Source organism: Pseudonaja textilis, chromosome 6 (genome assembly GCF_049901715.1).
Source record: "Pseudonaja textilis isolate UNSWEBS1 chromosome 6, rPseTex1.2, whole genome shotgun sequence".
NCBI lineage: Eukaryota > Metazoa > Chordata > Lepidosauria > Squamata > Elapidae > Pseudonaja > Pseudonaja textilis.
The window spans coordinates 44,778,823-44,806,761 of NC_141995.1; the positions used below are offsets into that span (position 1 = coordinate 44,778,823).

At 42.7% G+C, this 27,939-nt stretch overlaps 1 protein-coding gene across 2 annotated transcripts in view; it reads left to right on the plus strand.

Moving 5' to 3' along the window:
• The first annotated feature begins 1,066 nt into the window (after window positions 1-1,066).
• The window catches only part of LDB2 (LIM domain binding 2), a 128,791-nt gene continuing 101,918 nt past the window's right edge, over window positions 1,067-27,939 (plus strand). For both annotated transcript variants that reach the window (XM_026699739.2, XM_026699740.2), the window contains exon 1: window positions 1,067-1,403. In XM_026699739.2, the coding sequence (XP_026555524.1) occupies window positions 1,272-1,403 (132 nt within the window). In that variant the 5' untranslated portion in view covers window positions 1,067-1,271. The remainder of the gene's footprint in view (window positions 1,404-27,939) is intronic.

A 27,939-nucleotide genomic window follows, 5' to 3' on the forward strand; every position in this document is an offset into this window, starting at 1 on the left:
AAAGCAGCAAAAGTCTTTCTTTTTCTCCCCCAAACTCCACCAGAAATGAGTCTTTGGGACCCTGCAGGGCATCCTGCTCCAAGAGGCTGTGCGAGGAGTCTCACAAAGACTCATTTCTGGTGGAGTTTGGGGGAGAGAAAGAGAGACTTCTGCTGCCTCTGCTGCTTTCCTTGCATGAAGCCCAAAGTCTCTCTCTCCTGCCCCCAGAATGCAGCTGGAGACAGCATCCTGTGATCCCAAATAAAGAATGATCCATCGGTAGGAAAACAGGGTGAGGTTTTTGGGATTTTCTCAGGGTCTCTGGTCCGTGGGATTTAAAATTATGAATTTGGTGGTCCCCTAGATCCAAAAAGGTTGGCAATCCATGGTCCAGTACACCTCACAGAGCTGTTGTGTGGCTTGAGCACATTTAGCTCTCAAAGCCCTTTTCAGTATTTGTGTCCAGGGACATTTGCATTTCCGAATGCTCCAGACTGCAAGAGATGAACCGCAGAGGCTGCGCGAAGCCCTCTTTGGGATACCTGGCACATCCCACCCTACCGATATCTCGAAGGGAGAGTCTTTAATGCCAAACTTTCGGCGGAGGTTCTTTTTTTTCCACGCACATGCCTCCCGCTCTCCTATTTCCCGGTCTCTTTCTATGAAAGCTGCTGCTTCGGGTGTGGGAATCAAAGCCGGACAGCGGAGCGCAGAGAAAGCTCGGCCATCCTTTCCCCAACCTGAAGCCCGGACCAACCTGAAGGGGGGGGGAAGCAAGGCATTTTCGGGCAGCGCCAGAACAGCGTCCTCCCCCACCCCCAAACCCAGGTCTGCACGACCCTCTTCCGAGGAGACCGGGTGACGCCGAGTGGAGTCCTCGCTTTGGCACTGGGAGGGGGTCGGCTCTCCCCCGGCCCCGTGCGCGCGCGCCCGCCCGCCTGCGCGCGCTCTCTCCATTTCTCCATCTCCCTGCATCTTTAGGCTCGGTCCTCGCAGGGGCTCCCGTATGGCTGGGAAGTGACCCCCTCCCCCCGTGCTGCCGCTTTCCAACCCAGGTGGCGAGCTTGCATCCCAGCGGCCAGCCCCCTGCCTGCCTCTTCCTCTCCAGCGGCTGCGGTAGCGCTTCTCAGCCGCTCGCGTACTCCGCCTCTCTTTCCCTCCCTCCCTCCCTCCCTGCCTGCCTGCCTGCCCCCGCCTTACTTTGCAGGGCGCAGAGCCCCCCGCCAGCCCATGTGCTTGGCCGGCGCTCCCCTGCTTGCGCGCCTTGCCTCCAGCCCCAGCCAGCAGGCGCGATGTCCAGCGCGTCGCACGACCCCTTCTACTCCTCGCCCTTCGGCCCCTTCTACCGGCGCCACACGCCCTACATGGTGCAGCCTGAGTACCGAATCTACGAGATGAACAAGCGGCTGCAGGCTCGCTCCGAGGTGAGTGCGCGCAGCCAGGCCAGCCACTGCGCCTCGGACTGGCTCATCTTTCCCCCCTCTTCGGCTCGGTCCTCCAGAACTGGGCGGGGGGGGGTGCGGGGGCGGAGGCGCACCTCTCGGCCAGCTTCGCTCTCTTTCTTGGGCATTCGTGCATCGAAGCAAGATTTAAGCGGCGGGTTGGTGGGGTATTCCGTTGTGAATACAACTGGCCGGTTGCGTGAATTGGAAGAGGGAGAAAGGAAGAGGCGACTTGGCCCAACTTGCTGCCGAGAGGAGCAATGCCCCCTTAAAGCAATGGCCACATTTGCCCCCCTCCCCGCATCCCCCTCCCCCCGTTGTGGTTTGGAGGATCTGATGGGCCGGGGTATCTTTCCCGGGAGGCTCGCCCAACACGATTCTCCCTGCTGGTCCCAGAGCAGAAATGCTTGTCCTGGGATGATTCTTGTCTTTAGTTGCTTTTGCGCGCGGGGCAAGGAAGCAGTTCCTCCCAGGGCCGGACTAGTCCTTTTTCAATAGCACAATTACTTTTGTGTAATTCTGTAGTTTTCTTTTCTGTAGTTTTTCTCTTGGGGTTGAACTTAAATTTTGGAGGGGTTGGGGAATGGGGTTTGGTTAGGTTGGCGAAAGCGTGCAAGGGGCTCCGAGTTGTCGAACCAGGCAGAGGCTGCCTTGCGGGATATGGGGGATCAAGGTGTAACTTGCTTTCTGGCTGGTGTGTAAGGAGAATGGCTTAGATTTCCAGACACTAAACTGGGTGTGTGGGTTTGTTTCCTTTCCAACCAGCATTGTGCTTTCTGTTTATAATTGGGGGGCTGTAGAATTGGGGGGGCTGGTGTCCACTTCCATTGAAGTTGGAAGGAAGTTGAGGTCCCCATGGCTTGTAGTTCCAAATGCTCCTGGGAAATGTTGATTTTGAGGTTTCTCAGATTTCTACAGCTCCCAAACCTACAGTGTGCTCTGACAGCCATTACATTTCAGCATCATTTTGGAGAATTCTGCTTTCCTGAAATATTTGATAATAAGGGAAGGCACTGAAGCCTGGCATACCTGCTGATACTTTTCTGCAGATTTTTACTAGCAGTTCCTAGGTTGGTTAGTTCCTTCTCCTTGCTTAAGCTTACAAATTAGATTTTGTGATTTTCAGCAATCCATCTTGAATTAGGCAACTGATATTTTCCATGATTACAAGATGTTTCCTTTTGGAAATCGCTTTCTTTTCACACTAAAGAAAGTTTTGAAAATATATTTACAAAGATTGAAGCTTATTAGCTTGAATTGATAAGACTGTAGTCAGTTGAATTTGTTCCCTGGTTACTCTGTTGCCTCACCTGGTGTGCCTGTTTCTTAGGAAGGACAATGCTAAGATATTTTCCCTGTTTTTCTGAGTTTTGCAGACTTTTTAAAAACTTAGATGGCTCCAAAACTATCTATTTCTGAATTTTAGGTCCACCACTAGTTCTGCTCTTGTACACATTCCATTAGAGAGGGAAAATAAAGTTCCATCAGCATGTCATCTCCATAAAGAATGGATCTTCACCACAAAAAATAATCAAATGTGGGAACTCTGGTTCACTGCCCCATTATCTATAAATGGATTTACTTACAGTCTGTCACAGGATCTATTATTATAATCAGATGTTAAAGGAGTGAATAGAATTGAACTGTTTGTCATTAACATTCTACATTGGGTAGTGAGTCTTCATAATTTACATATAGCAGCTATGGTTCTATGGATCACATATTTTCTGATTAACAAATGTGATTAACAGGCACAAGAAAGCCTTTAACATCCATTGCACCATAATTGACATTTGTTAGTCTGAAAAGCGATCACCCTCTTGATTTTTGAGAACTACCTACACAAAAGTCCGTTGACGTATCACTTGCCATCTCAGACAATTTGGCAATTTTGGATGACAAAGTGAGATACTTGTATGAAACATAAATATGTGTGTGCTTTATTATAAATGTTTTAATGCAACAGCTTAACTTTTGTGAACTTGTCAATGATCTTGAGTACTATCATTTCAGCAATTGCTTGAAGTTGTGAAGAATTGATTTCGGTCCTGGAAGATCATTTATGCCAGAACATGTAGGATATGATATTGTTTTAGAACAGAATCATAACGACTAGCTTTATTTTTTTCTTTCCATAACATCTACCTGTGTTTCCCCCAAAATAAGACCCAGTCTTATTTTCTTTTGGGCTTGACAATAAGCATTGGGTCTTATTTCTGGGGAGGTTTTATTTTTTAAGTGCAGGAGGTACTGAGTGCAAGGGCCAATGGGAGGGGGAGCACACTTACCATTGGCCCCACCTTCTCCACCCCACTTTCTACTTGCCCACGGCTGCAATGGGCCAAGCTCTTGGCATGCCCCAGCGTCCACCCACCTTGCCTGCTGGCCCAGCTTCCGCTGGGACATTTCTTGGCCATGGTGTCTTGCGGGGGCTCTTCACCATCCAATTGCGATTGGCCCAATTGAGGCCACAGGCAAGCAGCCATCAGGACGGAGATGGCAGGGCTAGTGGTAGCTATCCAAAAACTTTTTGCCCAGAGGGAGATGAAACATTTGTCTGCTTGCAAAGGAGACGGTTTGAAATGGAGCTCCGTCTTTCAAACCATCCCCTTTGCTAGCACATGAAGCTTTGAGTCTGTGTCATTTTTCCGTCTGGATGAAAAGTTCTGCTGAGAGCAGCTGCGCCTGTGGTAGGAGCTTCGTGGCATTTTGCGAGCCACTGCGCCGGTTCTATGAGCTTCGTCTCGCTGGTGGAGTCACTCTTGGCACAACACCATGAGTCTTGTCTCGCTGGTGCTGCTGCTCACGCACATGATGGCACAGTGCACCACGCTGCATCTAGCCACGTGGTGTATCATGAGTTGGCTCCACTAGCAAGATGAGCCTCTTGGTGTTCTGCCACAAGCAGCTGCACCGGTGCAACAAGCCTCATGGCATTGTGTCGTGAACGGCTCCACCAGCCCAACGAGCCTTGTCTTGCTGGTGGAGCTGCTTGTGGCAGAATGCCGCGAGGATTGTTGCACCGGTGGAGCCGTGCTGCGAGTCTTGTCTTGCAGCTGCCGCTGCTCTCACATGTGACATCACAATGCACCACACGGCGTCCAGCCTCATGGTGTTGCACCATTGCTGGCTCCAGCAGTAAGATGAGCCTCATGGCGTTCTGCAAGCGGCTCCACCGGCATAAGGAGGAGGGCTGGAGGGGAGGGGTGCATGGGGTACCTCCACCCCTCCATCATAGCTTAATTTTTACATCTGCACCTCACCCCACCTCATTCAACAAGATGTGGGCGGGGCTTAACTAAGGCTTATTTTGAGAGTAGAGTTTATATTGGCCACAAATGTAAAAATCAAGCTAGGTCTTATTTTTTGGGGAAACACGATACAGAACTTGTGTATTAAACACCACTGAGATGGAGTTGTTAAATTCCTAGTGATCTGGGATGGGGTGTTTTCCCAACAGTGAGCATCCTCTGTCACCTGTCTACCTCTTAGCTTCTGAACTACCTGGCTATCGTTTCTTTTCTAAGGATAACTTTCAGAGTTGGATGTCTGACCTCAGCAGTTACAAACTCATCCCTCCCCTATCAATGTCACAAATATCCCTTCAGCCCCCTTATTTAATCCTTTTTTAGTCATCAAATCAACAAGTTGTTTCATTCTTTTCCATTTTCAGCAAAATGTCTATACAAGTTTTTCAGACTTCTATTAAATGTTCTTATTGTTTTTTCTCTGAAGAACCAGGTCAGTTCTGCTTCTTCGTCAAGTTCTGAGATCTTTGCAATCTATTCCTATGGGTGTTTCAGTACATCCGCATCTTGAACAGGACACTTGGCAGACTAAAAATGGCGGGGTTGGGGGGAGAATCTTCCCAATGTGTGACGGAGGAAATGCCGCTAGAGAGGTCTTGCACATCTGCTTCCCTGCATTCTTGCTAGTCTCCAGGTTTTCATTGAGTTATCCTGACTAAATCTGGTCTTGTGTGGGCTTCAGGTATATGCAGCTCCTGTGCAATATACACATTGCATTTCCATGTGCTGGACTTAGTAAGCAGGGATTGGAAGTGTTCCCGGCGTTTGTTTACCTGAAGGACTGCAAGGACATTATCACTCCTGGTGGAAATGGGCTCTTTCTGAAGTCCAAACAGCAGTGGGATCCTACCTGTTCCACTACTGGTTTGGTGATTGCACATGCATGCATGCGCACCTAACGCATGTGCACCTAACGCACGCACAAAGCTTTCCCCACATCAGCTGAGGCCTGCAGCGCCAATCAGCTGAGAGGATAAAGAAGAGAAAAGCGCAGGGATAGGTGGGAGGGCCAATCCTGCGCTTTTCTCTTTCTCCCCTCAGATGATTGTCCTAGGATTTTTTTCCTCCTCTCAGCTGATAGTGGGAGGCTTTTATTATTACCAGTTTGGCCGAACTGGTCTGAACCGGTAGTATACCACCATTGAGTCCAAAGCATAATTATTTTGCTTGGCAGACTTGCCTTTTGGCTTATTAAAATAATTAGAAAGAAATTACAAGGCAATTTGTACAGGTAGTCCTCAATTTACAACTGGTCACTTAGCGACTGGTTACAGTTATTACAGATGCCAAAAACTACTTATGACTTGATTTTGAAGTTACAGTCGCTGACACCCTTACCTCAGGGGTGAGATTCTACCAGTTCGCACCTATTCGCTAGAACCGATTGATAACATTCTAAGCAGTTCGGAGAACCGGTTGTTAGAAGAAATTACTGGCCTAATCCTGTTAGGAAGGCAGGAAGGAAACATTCTGGTGTTGCTTACAGAAACTGCCTCTCCGTTAACCCTTATTACGTTCTTGGCAGGACTAGACTTCCTGTCTCAGGAACGTCTCTGGAATTTCTTTCCCCTCCTTTGCTGGTACTTTGCTTGTGTGGAGTGACCATTCAAAGTTACAATGGCACTGAAAAAAGTGACATTTTTCACACTTACGATTTTTGCAGCATCCCCACAGTCATGAGGCCAGGTGAGGAGATGCGTGACTCGATGTGAGTGATATTGAGTTGGCCACACCCAGCCAATAACATGACCACCAAGTCACATGACCACCAAGCCACCTAAGCCACGCTCATAGAACCGGTTGTTTAAAAAATTGAATCCCACCCCTGCCTTACCTATGATCACACGATCAGATTTTGGGTATTTGACAACTGGCATAGATCCTGTGTGGAGATGGGACAGAGTTCCAGAAGGACAACCATCCCTCTACTGATTTGGTCTTTATGACAGAGTGGCTAGATGGAAGCCTCTCCTTAGTGCAAAACACACGAAAGCCCACTTGGAATTTGGAAAAAAAAAAAAAGGATGTGAAGGACTCTCAGACTATGAGGAACAAGATTCTCTGGTCTCATGAATCCAAGTTTGAACTGTTTGGCCTCCATTTAAAAAGTTACGTCTGGAGGAAACCAGACATCGCTCGTCACTTGCCCAATACCATCCCAACAATGAACCATTGTGGTGGCAGCCTTGTGCTGTGGGGGAATTTTTTAGCAGCAGGGACTGGAAGACTGGTCAGGGTTGAGAAAAAGCTGGATGGAGCAAAGTAAAGGGATATCCTCAATAAAAACCTGTTCCACAGCGTCAGGACCTCAGACTGAGCCAAATTTCCAACATGATGATCCTAAGCACATAGCCAAGGCAACTCCGAATGTCCTAGAGTGGCCCAGCCAGAGTCCTGACTTAAATAATGAGAACAGGATAAATATACTGGTACCAGTGGTGGGATTCAAATTGTTTTACTATTGGTTCTGTGGACCTGGCTTGGTGGGCGTGGCTTGGTGGATGTGGCAGGGAAAGGATACTGCAAAACCCGAATTCCCTCCCCGCTCCAGGGGAAAGGATACTGCAAAATCCCCCCACCCCCCAACTAATCTGCTTTCCAGCTCCATTCTCCTGTGTAGGGCAACAAAAGACGACCCAGCCAATTGGCTGGGAGGCAGCAATAGACTGACCATCAGCTGGCACTCAGAGGCTGGGAGGCAGCAAATAGATTGATTGGGTGACCCAGCCTTACAGGTAGAGCTCCCTGCAGCCTCCTGGGAGCCAAAACAGTGCACATGGCATTCCAGGAAGGGGCAGGAGTGGGTGGGCAGGGTCAGTCAGAGGTGGTATTTGCCGGTTCTCCGAACTGGTCAAAATTTTCACTATCAGTTCGCGAGAACGGATCAGAACCAGCTTAATACCACCTCTGGCTACAGCTCTTAATTAACTTCATAACAACAAATAGTGATAAAAGTTCAGGTTGTAGAGGACTGGACCTAATGTTTCTGTGTTGTGAGCATGAATCTTGGGCTTTATTTTGCATGAGGCTTTTGACCCGAGTGTGGGAGGTGCCAAAAGACACCTGGTATTCACAGAGTCTGTATTTAAGGAATGGCATTTTAAAAAATTGCTTAGAATTCCTTCTTGCTTTTGGTTCCCATTCTTGTCTGTGGTCGTTCTTTCTTGCCTTAAGAAACTTCTAGCAACGTTAATAATAAGGCTTCCTGCTTTGGTCAGGAGGTTGGACTTTAAGACCTCCAAGATCCCTTCCAACCCTAGGAGTCTATGAATTTAAGACCTCCAAGATCCCTTCCAACCCTAGGAGTCTATGAATTTAAGACCTCCAAGATCCCTTCCAACCCCAGGAGTCTATGAATTTAAGACCTCCAAGATCCCTTCCAACCCCAGGAGTCTATGAATTTAAGACCTCCAAGATCCCTTCCAACCCCAGGAGTCTATGAATTTAAGACCTCCAAGATCCCTTCCAACCCCAGGAGTCTATGAATTTAAGACCTCCAAGATCCCTTCCAACCCCAGGAGTCTATGAATTTAAGACCTCCAAGATCCCTTCCAACCCCAGGAGTCTATGAATTTAAGACCTTCAAGATCCCTTCCAACCCCAGGAGTCTATGAATTTAAGACCTCCAAGATCCCTTCCAACCCCAGGAGTCTATGAATTTAAGACCTCCAAGATCCCTTCCAACCCCAGGAGTCTATGAATTTAAGACCTCCAAGATCCCTTCCAACCCCAGGAGTCTATGAATTTAAGACCTCCAAGATCCCTTCCAACCCCAGGAGTCTATGAATTTAAGACCTCCAAGATCCCTTCCAACCCCAGGAGTCTATGAATTTAAGACCTCCAAGATCCCTTCCAACCCCAGGAGTCTATGAATTTAAGACCTCCAAGATCCCTTCCAACCCTAGGAGTCTATGAATTTAAGAACTTCCTGTTTCACAGGCAGGCCAAACTTGAACATTTTACAAACCTGGTGAGATGAGAGACTTTCTTGCCAATCCAGTGGGATCAGAAATTACCACTGGTGTTGTTTTCTCAAGGAGAGTGGGGGCAAATGTGTTTTATTTAGCTTCATTAGATTTTATCTGCCCTCTGATCCCTTGTATCCAACATTTTGTTTAACATAGAGCATCACTACGCCACTTCTTGTGGCAGGAATTGCCATACTTCAATTGTATTCAGGATCATAGGTGCACACAACTACCCACAATGATGAGATAACACTGTGTGAATTCTGCCCTTTTTGTATTTCCAATCTGTCTGATTTTGAACACAAGTAGGAAGTTTGTATGATGTCACATAATCCCTCTAAGTAGACATCCCAGATTGGAATGATTTTATACTTTATCTTAAGCCATGACTTAAGTAGGATTTATTGACTAGAACAGGGATGGACAACTATGGTAACCTGCATGGCCCAGAAATTCTGGGAATTGAAGTCCACGGGTTATAAATTTGCCATAGTTGCCCACTCCGCTTTAGAAGACCCTCCAAGGTTCTAACTGGCCCTATGATTCTATTCTATGATTTTATGATTCAACCCAACATAGAAGGGCTTTCACTCAGCATAGACAGAGGCACACACTTTTCCTTGTTTGCAATTTTAACCATTTTGTTATTCATAACAGATTGAGCCCTTTGTGATTGCACACAATACTACATTGTTGATAAAAAGCATAGGCTATTGTCCCTCAAGGACCTATTCTGTGCACCTAACATGCTAATACAGCAATTTTAACCAATAAACACCCTTCCTCCCCTTGCAGGACTTATGATAAACCTACTTCTTTATTGGGAAATGTATCTGCAGCTGCTCATATGCAAATCAGTAAAAAATTCAGCTGAAGAAGACAACTGACAGTTCTACACCCAAAAAAATGTAGAGAACATCATGCCTGAATATTCCCAGAATATAAGTTTCAACATAAAGAAAAGTAGAATGCGGGTAACCAGCCCTTTGCCTTAATAATTGTTCATTTGCACAGGGCATAAAGAGGATATCACACTTACTATACTTGGATCAGTGCCTGCCTAATGTTTTTCTTAGGTTTGTTGTGAAAATAGCAGTTAGAACAAAGGAAAATGATATCTGTCTGTTTTCTGGAAGAGAGAGAAGATACAAAATATCAAAAGGACTTGAAAAGACAGTGCTTTTTGGGAGTCTGGCTTGGATATATAATGCAGAATACATTCAGATAAGGCAATATTAAAACCAGCATGGCATTTTAATAGGGTTTCAAAGCTCACATGTGATCCTGCAAAAACCGATTCTTTCATTGGAATATAAGTTTTACTTTTTTTATTGTCATTGCACCTCGTACAACGAAATCAAACACCATCTTCAGTGCACATCATGACCATGACCATGAAAATAAACACAAACACACATCCTTCACCCTTCACACATTGAACCGGAAACCCCTGACACCACACCAACATTGCACTATGCAGCAGAATTCCAAAGAGCCACTGCCCTGGGATAGAAGCTCTTTTTTCAGCCAATTTGTCCTTGTTTTTATTATTCTATACCGTCTGCCAGATGGTAATAGTTCAAAAAAAGGGTTCCCAGGATGAGATGGATCTTTGAGAATGTCTTGAACTTTCTTAAGGCAGTGGGAGCTATAAAGCTCTTCCAAAGAGGGGAGAGGGCAACCCATGATCTTCTGGGCAATGACATTAACCCCCTGGAGTGCTTTCCTATCTGCCACTGTGCAATTGGCAAACCATACAGAAGTGCAATATGTTAAAATGCTCTCTATGGTGCAGAGGTAGAAGGTCACCAGTAGTTTTTTATTCAGGGCTGCAATGTGGGCACCCCAGGTCAGGTTCTCTTTTAGGGTAACACCAGAAACTTAAAACTGGCCACTTGCTCCACTCCATCTCCATTGATAAGCAAGGGCTGGATGTCTGATCTGTTCCTTCTATAACCCACTATAAGCTAAGGTCTTATTGGTGTTGAGGACCAAGTTATTGTCTCCACACCATGAAAGCAACCGGTCCACCTCATCTCGGTAGGCAGACTCATTTCCCCCCCCCCCCCGGAGAGAAGTCCCACCACTGTTGTATCATCTGCAAATTTAGCAATAGTATTACTAGCATGAGTGGGAATGCAGTCATGCACATAAAGAGTATAGAGTAAGGGACTCAATGACTCAACACGCAACCCTGTGGTGTGATGTCTGGTTGACTTTCCTGAAAGATTCTATTGATGTCCACCACTGTAGATCTCCCTCTAACTCTGCCATTTCTATCAGTTTGCAGAATTAAGTCTTGCTAGAAGACCTATCTGGAGGTCTGTTTCATGGAGATACATAATATAGAAAACGGATCATGCTTTGGAAATTATTCAGACTTAATGTTTTAATGCAGAAATCTATCTCTGCTATACCCTCAAGAGATCACATCAAGCATCTCCAATGAAGACGAATCTATCGCCTTCCAAGGCAGCTTTTTTATTATTGAATGTTCTTTATTGTGATGAATGTAATCTGGATTCCAAAAGAGTGATAACTCAGTTCAGATAATTTGGTTGAGAGAAAAAGAGTGAAAACAATCCCTTCATAATGGTTCCCAGAGTCTATCCTTAATGTAGGCCAGAGATGTCAAACTGGTGGCCCATGGGCCAGATGTGTCATGCGCAGGCCACACCCATCCCTGCTCTACAAAGGCAAAAACAAATAGGTCACATGACAGCAATGTAACGTGGTGAGTTTGACACACATAATGTAGGCAATAGGCTGCTTCAGTTTGGCAAGATTCTGTCTACATTTGTGAAACAAAGAAACCTGCTTGAAAAAAACATTATGTATCTTTCTTGGCTTTTAGATACTGTACTGTATGTACTATTATAAATAATTTCTTGATACCCAATTGAAATTTGATTCCTTCTAGCTTAAGCTCATTACTTCTAGTCTTGTCTTCTGGAACGTGAACAATTTTGGCCTATTTTCTCCATAACCATCCTTGACATGTGTCTTGACTCATGTCTTTCTAGTTTGTTCTTGCAAATCCCTTCTTAATGGCTCATTCCTACTCCAAGATCAGTTTTCAACTTAGCACAATCAGATCAGTGCAGAGGAGCCCTAACTGCTTTTGAACTTCAGACATTTTAATTTTGTTCCTAAGTGGGTTTTTGTGGCTGAGGGTGGATCTAACCCTGGATCTTTTTAATCCCAGCCCAACATCTTCATTTCCGCACCAGCTTGGCTCTGACTATTGTTCAGGTGCCTGATGATTATAGAAGATGTGCCCAAAGATTGAACTTTCGATGTTCTACGTAATAGAATAATATCCATGATTTTTAAGTCTTTTCACTAATAATGTTTTCCCTTGGCATTTATTGTAGGCTTATTTTAACTTTTTTATGGTATATTGTTACATATATAGTTCTCCAATTACAACCGTAATGGAGCCTGCCCAACATGGTCTTAGTTGTGACAGTCATAAAACAGGTTACCCACACAACCAACCCAATTTTACAATTTTCTGTGTGACTGTTATTAATTGAACGCTGCAGTCATTAAGTGAACCAATTAGCTCAAAATAAATGCTGATCGTTGCCAAAGCATCATGAAATGTATTCAGATGATCGACATTTGGGGTGATTGCCAAATGCTCAAAATGTGATTAGGTGATTAAAGTGGGGGGGGGTCGTAAGTACCCTGGAGAAATCTGTTGTAACTTCACATGGTCACTAAGCGACCAGTCGTAGATCAAGTACCACATGTAAATTGTTCAAGCCTTCTCTGCAAATTGCTGAAAAGTTCTGGTAACCGGTGACAGAAGCAAAAGAATAATCCGTGTTAAGGTTTACAGTTCATTGTTCCAGGACATGTACCACTCCAGATTAAGGATACAAAAAGATTTTTGCAAACTCTGTAATGGATTAAAGAAATTCTGCTCAAAATAAAAAACAATGTTTTTAATCAATTAGCAAAGCGGTTTTTAAAAAAATCCTTCACTATTCACTTTTGTCCTTTATTCAAAAGGCATTTTGAAAAAATTAGCCAGCTTTGGGAATTGTAATTTTTATATGTGTTGTTCTTTGCACTACTCTGTAACTGCCTTGGGTAGAAGCCAACAAGCCTGCAATATTTTTGAGCCTATTTCTGAAGCATCACTCCAAAGTAAGTTGATAGTTAACTGTAAGAAAAAAGAATAAATTCAATGAAATTTAAGAGTTAAAACTGAAGGGTTCATCTCAAGTTATCTATAGCTTGTGGTTAGGTTACAAACCAACCATCCCCATTATATGTCAGACAGAATATACTGTTACAAAGATAAATCTTTAGAAAACGAGGAGGAAGCAAAATACATACTATTTTATAGTAAAATAACAAATCTCAACTAAGTCAAGCTGGTAGTTTCCAACCATTTAGGAATGTGCTATTATTTAAAGAGCACTATCATTGTACTTGTACAATAACACTCTTTTAAATCCCTTACCCTTTTTATTTTTGTGATTTAACATTGATCACAAAAGGAAGAGAAAGGACAGGATAACTCTGGAATTCATAGTTCACGTTCCAAAAGTATCCCAAGGACCTATAGAGAATACAATGGTAGAAAATCTACTTAAAATGAAATATTGGAATCTTATACTTTAAAAGAATAACATATGCAGTACTGAATCTCTGGAATTCAACTGTCATGTTTATGAAAATCAGTTAACATCAGTTTTGCTAGATAATCAAAATAATTCAGACATGGTATCTACATCACTGAATGAAATAACTAAGTTGATGTAATTTACTAAAATATATTTTAAAAAACATTATTTTGATATATCGGCAGCTTTCTTAGTTTAAATTAAAACAGTAGGGAGAGTAATTCATTTGAAATTAAATCTAATTACATTGAACATGACATTATATTCTGTTTGCAATAAACACCAGCATTATACAGATAATTTTTTTAGGAACTCCAAATTTGGATTTTCAAATGTAATGCTGACAAATACATTATTTTATTATATGCATGGGTTAATTAATATTTTTAACATTGGTACTAATAGGAGAAACTCTACACTGTGAAGAACTATGAATAAAAATAATGACTGAAAATATTAGGTGGATTTTGACTCCATACTATCAGTGTTCCTAATACATCGGTGTGAAACTTGCCTCATGTTGCCGTCAATATATATACCGCGATGTTTTTTCCCTTTGTGGACGGAGTGGGCGTGGCATGCATGAGATACATCTGGCCCACAGGCTGCCAGTTTGACAGCCCTGTCCTTATGAAATGAGGGTTTTCTTGATTCTCCCAAAAAGTATGTACATATGAATAAGTGGACAGGTTTGTGAACTGTTTTTTACTCATTCCTTTAAATATAAATGTGTCTTGCCTATTGTTAACTTTGAAGAATTTGGACATGTAGTTTTCTTGCTAAATAGAAAGCACCTTGCTCCCACATTGTAATATAATGTACAGTAGTAATACAGATGGATTTGTCAACAACATAAGCAAGCCTGAACGTTGCCAAATAACAGTTGATAGACTTTCCAGAGATCAATCTTGATCAGGGGTGTCAAACTCAAGGCCTGCAGGCCAGATCTGGCCTGCGATGTGGTCGGGTTTGGCCCGTGTGGCCCTCCTGGAAACAGTAAGGGGCTGGCTCACATCACTTTGGCCTGCTCCATCCCATCCTAGTGGGCATGCATGAGCACAGGAGGCGGGAGCATGTGCGCACATGCCCAGCCCATGCCATCCCAGCAGATGTGTGATGCATACAGGTGGTGCCCTGTGTACACATGCAGATGTTATGGAGTATGATATACTTAGAGAAGGAGTGGGGGAAACAGCAGCAGCAGCACCAGAAGTTTCCCAGAGAGATTAAGAGACTATGCAATCCTGGACTGATGGGAGAGGGAGGAAGAGATTCAGGATAGCTACAATGTAGAATCTCTCAGGATACCCCTGGTATGTTAGAAGGTTATAGCTTTAGCCTGGCAGAATTCTGTTTAATAGACATCAGCAAATAAAGAATTGTCTTTGACTGGATTTCATTGTTTCATCTTCGAGCTCCAATTTGACAGCCATGGAATCAAGCTGAATCCAAAGGAATCAAGCTTAACCAAAAGAGATACTATTTACTTACTAACTGATGTACCTAATAATTTCTCAGACAAATCTTAAATTAGCTGCTCCTTCCCTCCTTTATAATCCTGCTTTGGCGAGACATTTACATCACTCTTCATTATTCCACAGGGATACCTAGATATCTCTAACCATTGGATGACTTGGTTACAGGCCAGGCTTTTTCAACCCAAGAGAACCATGCATCAGAGAAAAAAGTGGACAGGTTTAACTTTGGACCAGTTCCACGAAAGAGGCAATGACAAACAATGTTAAGGTATTAAGATTTAAGAACTGACCAGAGTGAATAGCTGCTAGATGCGGTGAATCTAATGTAATATAGGCTAATGTAACAAGAGTGATTCAGTAGAGTATGACTAGAGACTGGAGAGTAAAGATCCCCTTAAGAGGTGTGTATATAAAAGGCAGCCATTAGAGGGCGTGGTTCTCTTTCCTTGTCACCAGTATTCGGTGCAGAAGTTCTCCATGTGTTAGGAAGAAGAAAAGCTTGCTTGTAAAAGTACAGTATTTTGCTACCATGTGTATATTGTCTGTGTATACTTGTATATTAAACCATTGTTAACATCTAAGTCTCTGTGTGCTGTGTGTTGCTCCTGGGTTATCTCATAAAGGTAGTCACGCTGCCAAATGTTCTGACAGGTTATGGGGCCAGTATAGAGAAGGCCAGAGTAGTAAGCCTAGAGAGAAGAGAAACCCAGTCTGAGCCTGCATCAGAGTGAGGAAGTGGTTTAAATCATCGTTAGTGGCTTGTGAAGGAAACCAGGCATCATGGCCTCCGTCAACGTAATGGGAGGAGGTTTCCTGGTGTCTCGGCTGAATGAGTTGGAAGAAAGAGGAATGACATTTACTGAGTCACACAAGGTGTATATGTCAACTCATAAAATATTTCTATGGTCTTTTTAGAGTTGCCAACAGAAAGGGAGGGAGGAGCAGTGAGGCAGCTTGCATTCCATAAATGTTTTCAAAGATAGTTTCTAGATGACCACAGTTTTTTATTGCAGGCGTGGCTGGATGTTCAACATAAACTGCAGAAGCTAGAGAGATGAGTGGAGTCAGACATCTCCATTTTGTTGCAAGAGGCTCAGAAAGTTTGAAATATACAATTAGTTAAATGTTGCAAATATGACTATTATTAATATAGAATTTATAACAAAAGAAGAAATGTTAAGAATATAGATACCGATACAAAACAGTACATGAGAATAATTACGATTGACAATATGTATTAATATCAAATCATGTAAGAAAGCTAATAATATCAATGTGAAACTATTGTCATGTTTGCTCTAAAATGTAAAATAACCTGGAACCGTACTGAAATGATGTGTATATATAATTTATTGAACATTGCAAATATGACTATTAATATCAAATTCATGATAAAAGAAGTGATGTGAAGAACGTAGAGATTGATATAAAGTACATGAGAATATTGAATAATTAAGACGGATAATATGCATTAATGTCAAATTATGTAAGAAAGTTAACAATATCAATATGAAACTCTTGTCATGTTTGTTTTAAAATGTAAAACACCCTGGTACCAAACTGTTCACACAATGATATGTTTATAGAAACGAAAAAATAAAAAATGTATTTAAAAAAAGGAATTAGATCCAGTGTAGCTGTCCCTCTTGTTCCCTCCTCTACTTTTTGGGTGACAAAATTGTCAGAAACATGTCCGATCTCCCACTTGATTCAGAGTTTTTCTTCCAGTTGATGTCAGGGTAGTTAAAGTCCCCCATTACTACTGTGGTGTATTTCCTACATATATTTGTAAACTGTTTAGCAAAAAACTCATCTATTTTTTTTCTTTCTTTCTTTCTTTCTTTCTTTCTTTCTTTCTTTCTTTCTTTCTTTCTTTCTTTCTTTCTTTCTTTCTTTCTTTCTTTCTTTCTTTACTGAATTTATATAGCTCCTATTCACCCATGGTGACTGCTTTCTTCTGCTTGGTTGGATGGCTTGTAATATATACCTATGGCACTGTAATTTTTCCCTTTTATATTAATTGATATGATTTTTAGGAGGCTTTCATCCTTAGTTTTATTCATTTCTATAGATATTAAGTGATCTCTTACATGTAATGGAACTTTACATCTTCTTTTGTTCAGTCTGTTTCTTTTGAACAGTTTATATCCTTGCTGTTAAAATAAACAAAAAAATGGTAAGAGAACACTTGTCTGATCTTGATGAATACAAATCACCAGGACTAACAAATTACATCCCAGAGTTCTAAAGGAGCTGTCAGATGTCATCTCAGAACCACTGTACCATATCTTTCAAAAATCTTGGAGCACTGGGAACTACCAGAGGACTGGAAAAGTGCTGATGTGTTCTGACCCAAGCCTTGTTCAGATTAAACAAACACAAACTATATAAAAGCAAATCTTTTTAAATGCAGTGCTGGGAATTCAGTGCATTCCCAGCCAAGAGACACGTAAACCTAATTGTCTGATACCAAAAGCAAGCCCTTTCAAGGCTGCAAAAGGCTGCCAAGAACAGAAAACTAATTACTGATTAAATACCCATTGACAGAAGTTTCAAAAACAAACTGGAGTAAGCAGGACTTCAACGAGGACTATGAGTCTAAAGAACTTCTTTGCTTCCTGCAAAGAACACAGCCGCGAGGGCTGGCTTTTATCCATTAAAACCATCACCTTCCAGCCTTATTCTCGAGTCACCCTTGCTGCTTCAGCTGCTCTTTCCTTTGAGCACCCCTGCACACATGCGCACTGGGCACAGGCTCCCTGGGCTCCTCTGCGTAATTGCTGCCAGACTTCACAAGCTCCGAAGGCAGCACCCCACTCTCTGATGGTCCTGGCCCCATCCCTGCATCACACGCAGGCCCCTCATCTGAGTCCTCGCTATTAGAGACCTCTGCCGTCTGCACCTGCTTGCCTTTGGAAGTTGTGGGAGCTTCATCACTGGAAGCTTTCAAGAAGAGACTTGACTGCCATTTGTCAGAAATGGTGTAGCATCTCGTCTTGGGTGGGGGGATTGGTCTAGATCAGGGGTCGCCAACTTTTTGGACTTCAGGGACCACCAAACTCATAATTTTAAATCCCAGGGACCACTAACCGGTTCTGTGGGCATGGCCTAATTTGTGGGTGTGGCTTGGTGATCATGTGACTGGCTGGGCATGGCTTGTATGTAAATATGATAAATGCTGATATAAATATTGATATACATTTTTTTAAATAAAAAAACAAACTTTTACCCAAAATCAGGCAAAGCAGGCAGGCAGATTGAGTGCCTCATAGAATCATTCAGTGATCTATCTATCAGCTATTGGCTAGCTCAGTCTCTCAAATTTGCTTGCTGTGAGCCTGCACTGAATAATAGAACTTTCAGTCCTAAGGGAGGTTCGGCTGTGCTTAAAAGCAGAGCCGAAGATCTAAAGACTAGCTATAAAGCAAGAAATCCGACCATTTCCTCCTTCCTAGCTAATCTAAATCTCCTGGCACAGCAGAACAGATGATGGTCGGAAAAAGGAAAAATAGCAATTTAGCAGGCAAGTTTTCCGGGTAAGGAGTGAGTGGGTGGAGAGGGTTCCTGCAGGCCATGTGGGCGGCGCAGCCTTGTGTTTCATTGCTTTGCGGGGGGTGTGTGCTCTGGGGACGAGATTTTTCTATGGCCCACCCAAATTTTCTCATGGCCCACCAGTAGGCCGCGGACCACCGGTTGGCAACTGCTGGTCTAGAAGACTTAACAAGGTTCCTTCCAGCTCTGTTATTCTGTTAATCTGTAAATTCCAGTCATTAGTTTCAGTAATGGCAACTATATTATCATTGCTTTTGTGTACCTCTAATTCAAGTTCATCCTGTTTGTTCCTCAAACTTTGAGTTTTAGTGTATAGGTACCTGAGTCTTTTATGGCTGACTCTGAGTATGCTTCCTACATCTCCTAACTTTCTATCTGAGTTTTTTTTCCCTTCCCATCACTCCCTATCTACTTGTTGTCATGGGGTTTATGCTTGGGGATTAGGATTAGGTCCTAAAGATCCTGAAGACTGGTTGGTTTCCCTCAGTTTTAGTTTAAAGCCTTTTGGATAAGCTGAGCCAGTCGTTTTCAAAATTCATTCTTCCTGATTCTTGTAAAGTACACAAAGAGATTGTGAAATTGTTCATAGTTGTCATGGTGAAGATGGGAAATTTCTTTCTTAGCTTTTGTTTCTATTTTTTTTCTCTTTCCCTTTCTTGTATTTTTTTCTTTCCTTTTTTCTTTCTTTTATTATAGTAATTACAACTTTTAATAAAATTACTTTTAAAGACTACAGAGTGACTGACATTTAGGAAGAAGGATGAGGTATATGCTCTATTAATAAATAAACCGAATCTTCCCTCCTTGCACTCACTCTTTGCTCATCCTTTATTAAAATTGGAAATGCCTGAATTGTAATTTACAATTTCTAAATTTCCAATCTTTTGGTTTAACCTTAACAACCTTAGTAGCTTTTTTTATTCTCAAAGATGGCTCACCACCATCTCTGCAATAGTGTATGTTTAAACTAGCAGAAAAAATTACCAGCTTCGCATGAGGAATGGCATGTTTTTGATTTAATGATACTCATTCTGTGACTTGCCAGGAAATCTACTTTATAGAGCCCAGGATTCAATCTGCAACTGATTTATCAATTAACTTGCATTTTTGTTGAAGCTCCCAACTTGGAACTCATCAGTGCTTTCTTCAGAAAATACAAATGATTCAATTAAAAAACAATGAATGAGCTATCTAGGAGGGAGCTAGAAATGGCACTATTTCCACATATAAGCAAACCGGAATTGAAGTCTACTAACAGAGGATTCAGGACAGAAAATAAAAAGTATTTATTATATAAACATATTTACATAATGCTTAATTAAACTAATTTTTTCATTTGTAGAAGATGCAACAGATGTAGAAGCAGTTTTCAGAGCTTGCATTAGAAGAGTTGCCTCCCCACCCCAATTTATAACCAAAGGATATAATCCAATATAATACCAGAGTTGCTCAAGTTTCGGGTTTTGTGGGCCTGTGGCAGAGGGACGGGATGGTTTGTGCAAGTGGTGGGTGAGTGCATGCACTTTCATTTGCACAAGTGGCAGGCAAGCATGTCTGCCAGTTGCCTCAATGAGCTGTGCACGCACACTCGGCACTCATGCAAGTGAAGCTGTGGTGCATGCTCACACATCATTCATGCAAGTGGAACTGCAGGCATATACTCGCTCACTTGCCACTTCCTCAGTGTGGTTCCAAACGGGCTGCACCCCAGTACTGGTTTGCAGCCCAGGAGTTGGGGACCACTTACAATACTATACCATAAAATCAAAACGGATTTTCCACGTTTGGAATCAGTACATAAGAGGGAAAAATGCAATGCATTCTTGACTTATGTTCTGTTTTCAGAATTTCCAAAAGCAAGAGACTAAAATCTTTTGGAAAAAAATAATGCTGGGCTAAATTGTCCTCTGTCAATCCCAAAAAAAAAATAATTTTTTTAAAAAAATTAGCCCTATCCATAGGACAACAAAAAATGACAGAAAATAAATTTAGAAAACTAAAACTTTTTGCAGCCATCTAATAGTAATCAAGAGTTTTGCTACCCCATCTTTTGCTCCTTAGACCCCCAATAACAATGACAATAATCGGTCACACAACAGTCCAGCCTAAACAATTATTGATAAGAAAGACAAAAAACTCTGGATGGTGGATGAGGCAGTGCATGAAGACAGCAGATTAGAAGAGAAAAAACTGGAAAAGATAACAAAATACAAAGACCTATAAATAGAAATAGAATGACTGTGGGAAAAGCAAGCAAGGATAGTACGATTAGTAATAGGTACTTTGGGTGCAATCCAAAAACAACTGAAACACCACTTGACAAACAACAAATTCACCATCAATTGACAAATTCACCATCAATTTCAGAAGGCAGCTTTACTTGGAACAACTTCCATTCTGCGGCAATATCTGTAAAAACAATCAAACATCCAAATCTGCCAATCACAGGTCCTTGGCATGGACTTGATAGGTAGACAAAAATGCCAAACTCAGTCTGAACATGTGGCTGACTGTTGAGGTTGAGGTCCACCTGAAGGGGCACACTGAGGAATTTTTGGATTTTCTGGAAGAAAAAAATCACTTGACTTCATTCCCAGTTAGATGCTGGTGTGATTGCTGGTGGAAACCCCTGAGGCAGGTTCTTGCCCTGTTATCTGGAAACAGTTTGACCATGTCACTTCTGAGGATGTGGACAGGGTCCTAGGGAGTATGCATGCAAGCACCTGTATTTTAGACCCATGTTCTTCTTGGCTTCTGAAAGCTTCCCGGGAAGTGACAGGTGTGTGGTCTCAGGCGGTGATTAATGGTTCCCTACAGGAGGGGATAGTGCCCCAACACTTTAAGGAGGCTGTGATCATTTTTCTGGCTTGCTTCCGGTGGTGTTGGAGGCAAGGACCACGAGCACTGCGGCCCTGCCCCAAGATCTCCCCATTGGAGGGCTCTGAAAGGAGCCGTAGCCAGCCTGTAGGGGTGGTGAAGTAATAGGGGCCTTGTAGGTCAAGGAGAACCTCATCTCTCCTCCCTGACTTGGAAAACCCCCTTCATCCAAAGATGAGGAGGAACAGCAGTCAGTCAACATGGCTGCCATCAAACTGGGGGGGGGGGGGGGGCAGTTCTGAACACCTAAGAAAGTGCAGGAGCAAACAGAGCGATGAATAGAAATTGTTGCTGGGTGAGATGATTCTTCTTTTACTTACAAAATAACCCCAAGGAATAAAAAATCAGTGATAAGAGACTCTAAAAGCATAATTGTTTAGGCCGCGAAAATAAGCACTTCTGAGATTTTTGTTGAAAAGCAAGTTGAGAGCGCCATCTACTGATGAAAGAAAAAGTGATTCCTAGACTCCTAGAGTGTTACAGAGGAGGAAAAGGAATTTGATATCCCGTGGAGGGCTGTGACTTTTAACTATTGTCACACACTTATCAGAGGTGGAAATAAGAAACTCATTTTATTAAAAAAAAAAACTCTGGGGAACCAGACTAAAAGACTAAAATCACAGAGCTGAATTAAAGAACTTGGAAAATAATTTAGACTATTAGAATATGGAATAAATGCTGGTACTGGCTCATTTAAATAATTGACTCTGCTTTGTAAGGAATGGATCTTGACTGAAATTAATATCTGCTGGAAAAAAGACAGCATGTAAGGATTGCCTCTTCTGACTTAAGAAAGTGAAGACTCTTGAAACAAAGTATTTCAAAAGGAACCTTTTATTAAGCAGAAGTGAAAGCAAGTCTGAATACCCTTAGGCAAGACAAGTAGAATTAAAGTGGTAGAGACCCCTCCCTTTAGCCAGATGCAGATTCAGCCAATGCACAGGTGTGAAGATGCTATTGTACTGGCCGCTCTGCGAAACAGATAAACATACATTCCCATGACTTATCTTCTGCTGGCTTTCAAAGTGAAACAACTCACATGGCCCTCCCCCCTAAACATTCCCCAAGAGGTGAGAAAATCTCAAGGTGCTTCGGCGCCAGGATACAAATTATAAAATAACAGTTGTCACAGGCAATAGTAATGAATTGAATTCAAGACCCTCTTCTCCCGTTTGAATGGCAGTATCACTTTTAGAGATCTGACATGCTGCCCACCTTAGAAAAATGAAATATCCACCTGTGAAAAGATAGAAAAAAATACTATTATAGTATGTTAACAAGGCTTGTTAGGTTATTGGGAGTGGAATTTTACAATAATGTAGGAGCCCTAACATGGTGTTTAGCTACCCATTCATTTTGGGATGAGGGTAAATGTTTCCAAGCAACTAAGTATTGGGTTTTTCCTCTGTGGATCCTAGAGTCAAGGATTTCCTTGATTTCAAAGTGTTGTTCACCTTCCATCATGATAGAAACAGGTGGTGTGGATGGAGGTGGTCTGAGGGGTGATATTACATCTCGTTTGAGTAAACTAATGTGAAATACTGGGTGGATTTGCCTCAGTGTTTTTGGAAGAAGTAGTTCTACTGTCACTGGATTGATGATCCTAATGATAGGGAAAGGTCCAATGAACTTTCTTTGATGTAATTTCTTCCCTGTAATGATTGCACACACAACCCAGTCAGTGAAATACATGCTGTCAGTGAAATATATGCTTTTCAGGACAGCGAGAAGACTTGGGAAAAGCTCCGCTACACATACACAACACACACACACACACACACACACACACACACACACACACACACACATGTTTACACTTAATGAAAAGTGAAAAGACATGCACAGGAATGAAGAGGTTGTCTCTCTCTCTCTCTCTCTCTTCTGCCAGCCCCTGCACTACACTGCTACGTGCTGATTGAAACAGGCCTTTCCCACCTACCCCCTTCTGCAAAGGAGACACAGCACATGCCTCCATACTCGGAATTAGTGGTATTTGTGCTGTCCGAAGGGGCTGGCAGGCTATGGCTGCAGCTGGACACCGTCGCCTCCCCTCACGCTTGCCCCTCCACATTTATATTTATTTATTTATATATATACATATACATATACATGTGGATCTTTGGTTGTTCGGGTTTTCTCCCGCGTAAGATTCGAAGTATCTAGGCAACGTTTCGATGAAGTCTCATTCATCATCTTCAGGCTTCTGTCTTCGACAGAAGCCTGAAGATGATGAATGAGACTTCATCAACGTGCCTAGATACTTCAAATCTTACGCAGGAGAAAACCCAAACAACCAAAGATCCACATACAAATACCAGCGAGAACCTCAGAAAACATACATATACATACACACACACACACACACACACACACACACACACAATATATATATATATATATATATATATATATACATACATACAGTATGTACAGTATATACAGTATATATACACACACACACACACACACACAAACTTGATACTGTATAACAGACAGCATCATCACAAGATGAGTTTGATAGACAAACTGTATGTCAGCATTCCAACCAAACTCTCCATCCCAAATTCAGCACACAGAAACAAAGTCCATCCAAGTAAGAATTTATTAGAGAAATCATATTGTCACATGTGGGGAAAACCCGAATCTGAATTCCTGCCTTTTCCCCTGCTACACTAAAACTCACACTGTGATGACCCGGGACGTGGCACAAAGGCAACACAGTCACATAAGTAAGAAGAGTCCCTTTAATACCTCCAACTTTTCTCCCAATGTCCAGGTTACCCTCAGCTAGAGAAAAAACTCTCCCAAGAACAGTCTTTAAGTGGAGGAAATTCAGTTCGAAAACAAAGTACATACAAACTGTAAATAAAAATCCACACAAACCACTGCTGTAGTAATTAACTTGACAGGCCAGGAGAAGGAATTCCAGACTTGAAAGGCCAGCAAAATACACACAGTTGGCAAGACACCAGGAACCCAGATAAGCCTCGACAGTAACAGATAACTTACAATTTGCTTCCAACTAGTTGCTTTCCTTTTTAAACGCTGTGTTCCCAGATGCAGCTAATGAAGGGAATCAGGGCCTTTTCCTCTCCTGTAAGCCATGCAACTCACATTGCTCCATTCTCCATTCCTCTCTACGTGCCCTAGGATGAAGAGGGGGTGGGCCTGGGTCTTCCTCCAAATTCCCTCTCCCTTGCTCTACCTCTCCCCTGCTCTGCCCAGCCAGACTGTGCCCTTCCCCAGTTTCTTCCACAGCCAACAGAGCCACACTCCCACTCCCTGTCAGCAGCTCAGCCTCCCACTCAGAATCAGATTCTGATGGGCATGACACACACCCAGCCCCTATTGATGATCCTCAAGCCACGCTCTCCAATCCCCTCCAAACTCCAGTGACTTGGCTTTGAGCTCTGATGAAATAATGTTGCTGTGGCTATCCTCCCTTGTCACTACTCTCTCATTCCCACAGCTGCCCAATCCCCCAGTGGCAGCCCTAAAACTAATTCAAGATGAATCCGGGGCTGATAGGCTGCCTCTCCTCAAGTGATGAAAACATCCTGAAATGAAACAAGTGACAGGTTAGAATCTGCCCAAACTAACCACCTCTTCCTCCCCCATGGGGTCCTTTTGGTTTATCAAGGAATTTTTCAAGAAACTGTCTTATTAATCTATTCGTTTTTACATCGCAACTTTTTACCCAAGTGGCCTCAGACAAAGGATACCCCTTCCAATGAATAAGATATTGTAGTTGGTCCCTATTTAACTTAGACTCTAGGATTTTTTAAAATTTCATAATGCTTCTCACCCTCAACCACTATTGGTTTGGGAGCTGGTTGGTCTCTAGTTGGGAGAACACAGCCAGTTTCAATAAGCTGCTATGAAACACCATATGCATTTTACCCGGTAAGCAAGGGAGACTTAGCTGCACAGTAACTGGATTTATTACTTTCACTATAGGGAATGGCCCTATGATTTTTTTTTTTTTTGTGGGCAGCTTCAGCCTAAGGTATTTAGTAGACAGGTAGATCTGGTCACCCACTTTGAAATGGATTTGTGGTGACAGGTGTTTATCTGCTTGACACTTGTATTTTTCAGCGGCTTGAATGAGTGCCCACTTAGTATTCTCCCGCCTCTTTCAAAGTGAGTCCATCCACTTGGCCAAGGACATCGAGATGGGAGGTTCTCTAGGCAGTTCAGGCATCGACATGGAGTCCATTCCACTAATGACCCAGAATGGGGTTAAGCCAGTGCTACTATGGACCGCGTTATTGTAGGCAACTTCCACAAAAGGCAGCATATAGGTCCAATTGTCCTGTTGGTACATAGCACCTCAGGTACTGCTCCATCATTGGGTTCTTTTGTTCTGCAGCTCCGTTCATACTTGGATGGAACCCCAAGCTCAGCCCCTGGACCGTAGGAACTTTCTCCAGAATTTGGTGGTAAACTGCACTCCCCAATCTGAGATGATTCTCTGTGGCACTCCATGAAGTCTATAAATCTGCTTGATGAACATCTTTGCTAACTTCTTGGCTGACGATAATTCAGGACAAGCAGTAAAATGTGCTTGCTTAAAAAATAGGTCCACCACTGTCCAAATGACTGTATTCCTGCCACTTTCTGGAAGTTCTATGATAAAGTCCATCACTATTTCTTCCCAGGGGTGGCTGGGATTAACTATGGGCTGGAGTAGACCAGGCAGTTTTCCTGGCTGCATTTTCATTGCTGCACATGTAGAGCGGCTCTTCACATAATTCTCTACATTGACTTTCATCTTTGGCCACCACAACTAACGTCTCATCAAGTGGAGGGTCTTTAGGATCCCCCTTTATAATCGCACAGAGCTTAGCAGCTATCCAGGAGGCACAGCTTTCACTGTATTACACGCACACGCAAAATGTAAGTACCGAACCAGTAGTAACACCAGTTGAATCCCACCCCTGGCTGAGACTTTGGAAAAAGTGCAAAGAAGAGCAACTATGATGATTAAAAGCTTGGAGGCTAAAACATATGAAGAACAGTTGAAGGATTTGGGTTTGGCTAGTCTAGAGAAAAGAAGGACTAGGGGAGACATGATAGCAGTATTCCAATATTTGAGAGGCTGCCACAAAGAGGAAGTATTCAATTTATTTTCCAAAGCACCAAAGGGCAGGACAAGAAACAATGGATGGAAACTGATCAAGATGGCCGCTACCTTGGTCAACTGGATTTCCTCCCAGTCTTCCTGAACTCACATTGAACAGCTCTTCCCAGCAGTCTCTGGTGGTATGCAAATACAATGTATATGCAACTAATGACTCAGCTCCCAGGTGCCGATCTTGGTCCACTGGACTTCACCTCAGTGCCCCTGAACTCACAGTGAGCAGCTCTTCTCAGCAGTCTGGTGCTATGCAAATGCAATGTCTGAAAGGGACCTAAAATTGAACTAGTCTAAAATTAGAACAATTCGGATTGTTAACCTAATCTAACTTGGAGGTTTCATGTGCAAAGCAGAAAAATGGTTGATTGACCTTGAGCTTCATCTTTTTTGCTCTTGCCCCTTAACTGCTAATTTGATGTGCCTGCAAAGTCACATCTCTATTTAAAGTCTATGGTAAGAATTGGACTATGGCCAAAAGATTCCATCTTAATATAGAATAGAATAGAATAGAATAGAATAGAATAGAATAGAATAGAATAGAATAGAATTTTTATTGGCCAAGTGTGATTAGACACACAAGGAATTTGTCTTTGGTGCATATACTGTCAGTGTACATAAATTAAAAATAAAATACATTTATCAAGAAGATACAACACTTAGTGATAGTTATAGGTTACTAATAAGCAATCGAATCATACTAGGAAACAAAACAATATAAATTGTAAAGATACAAGCAACACGATTATAGTCATAAGTGGGAAGAGGTAGGTACTAGGAAGGATGAGAAGAAGAATAGTATTACAGACTTAGTAAATAATTTGACATTGGGAATTACACTGCTCAAAAAAATAAAGGGAACACTTACACAACACAATGTAACTCCAAGTCAATCACACTTCTGTGAAATCAAACTGTCTACTTAGGTAGCAACACTGATTGACAATCAATTTCACATGCTGTTGTGCAAATGGAATAGACAACTGGTGGAAAGCATAGGCAGTTAGCAAGACATCCCCAATAAAGGAGTGGTTCTGCAGGTGGTGACCACAGACGACTTCTCAGTTCCTATGCTTTCTGGCTGATGGTTTGGTCACTTTTGAATGCTGGCAGTGCTTTCACTCTAGTGGTAGCATGAGACGGAGTCTACAACCCACACAAGTGGCTCAGGTAGTGCAGCAGCTCATCCAGGATGGCACATCAATGCAAGCTGTGGCAAGAAGGTTTGCTGTGTCTGTCAGCATAGTGTCCAGAGCATGGAGGCACTACCAGGAGACAGGCCAGTACATCAGGAGATGTGGAGGAGGCCGTAGGAGGGCAACAACCCAGCATCAGGACCGCTACCTCCACCTTTGTGCAAGGAGGAACAGCAGGAGCGCTGCCAGAGCACTGCAAAATGACCTCCAGCGGGCCACAAATGTGCATGTGGCTGCTCCAATGGTCAGAAACAGACTCCATGAGGGTGGTATGAGGGCCCAATGTCCACAGGTGGGGGTTGTGCTTAAAGCCCAACACTGTGCAGGACGTTTGGCATTTGCCAGAGAACAACAAGATTGGCAAATTT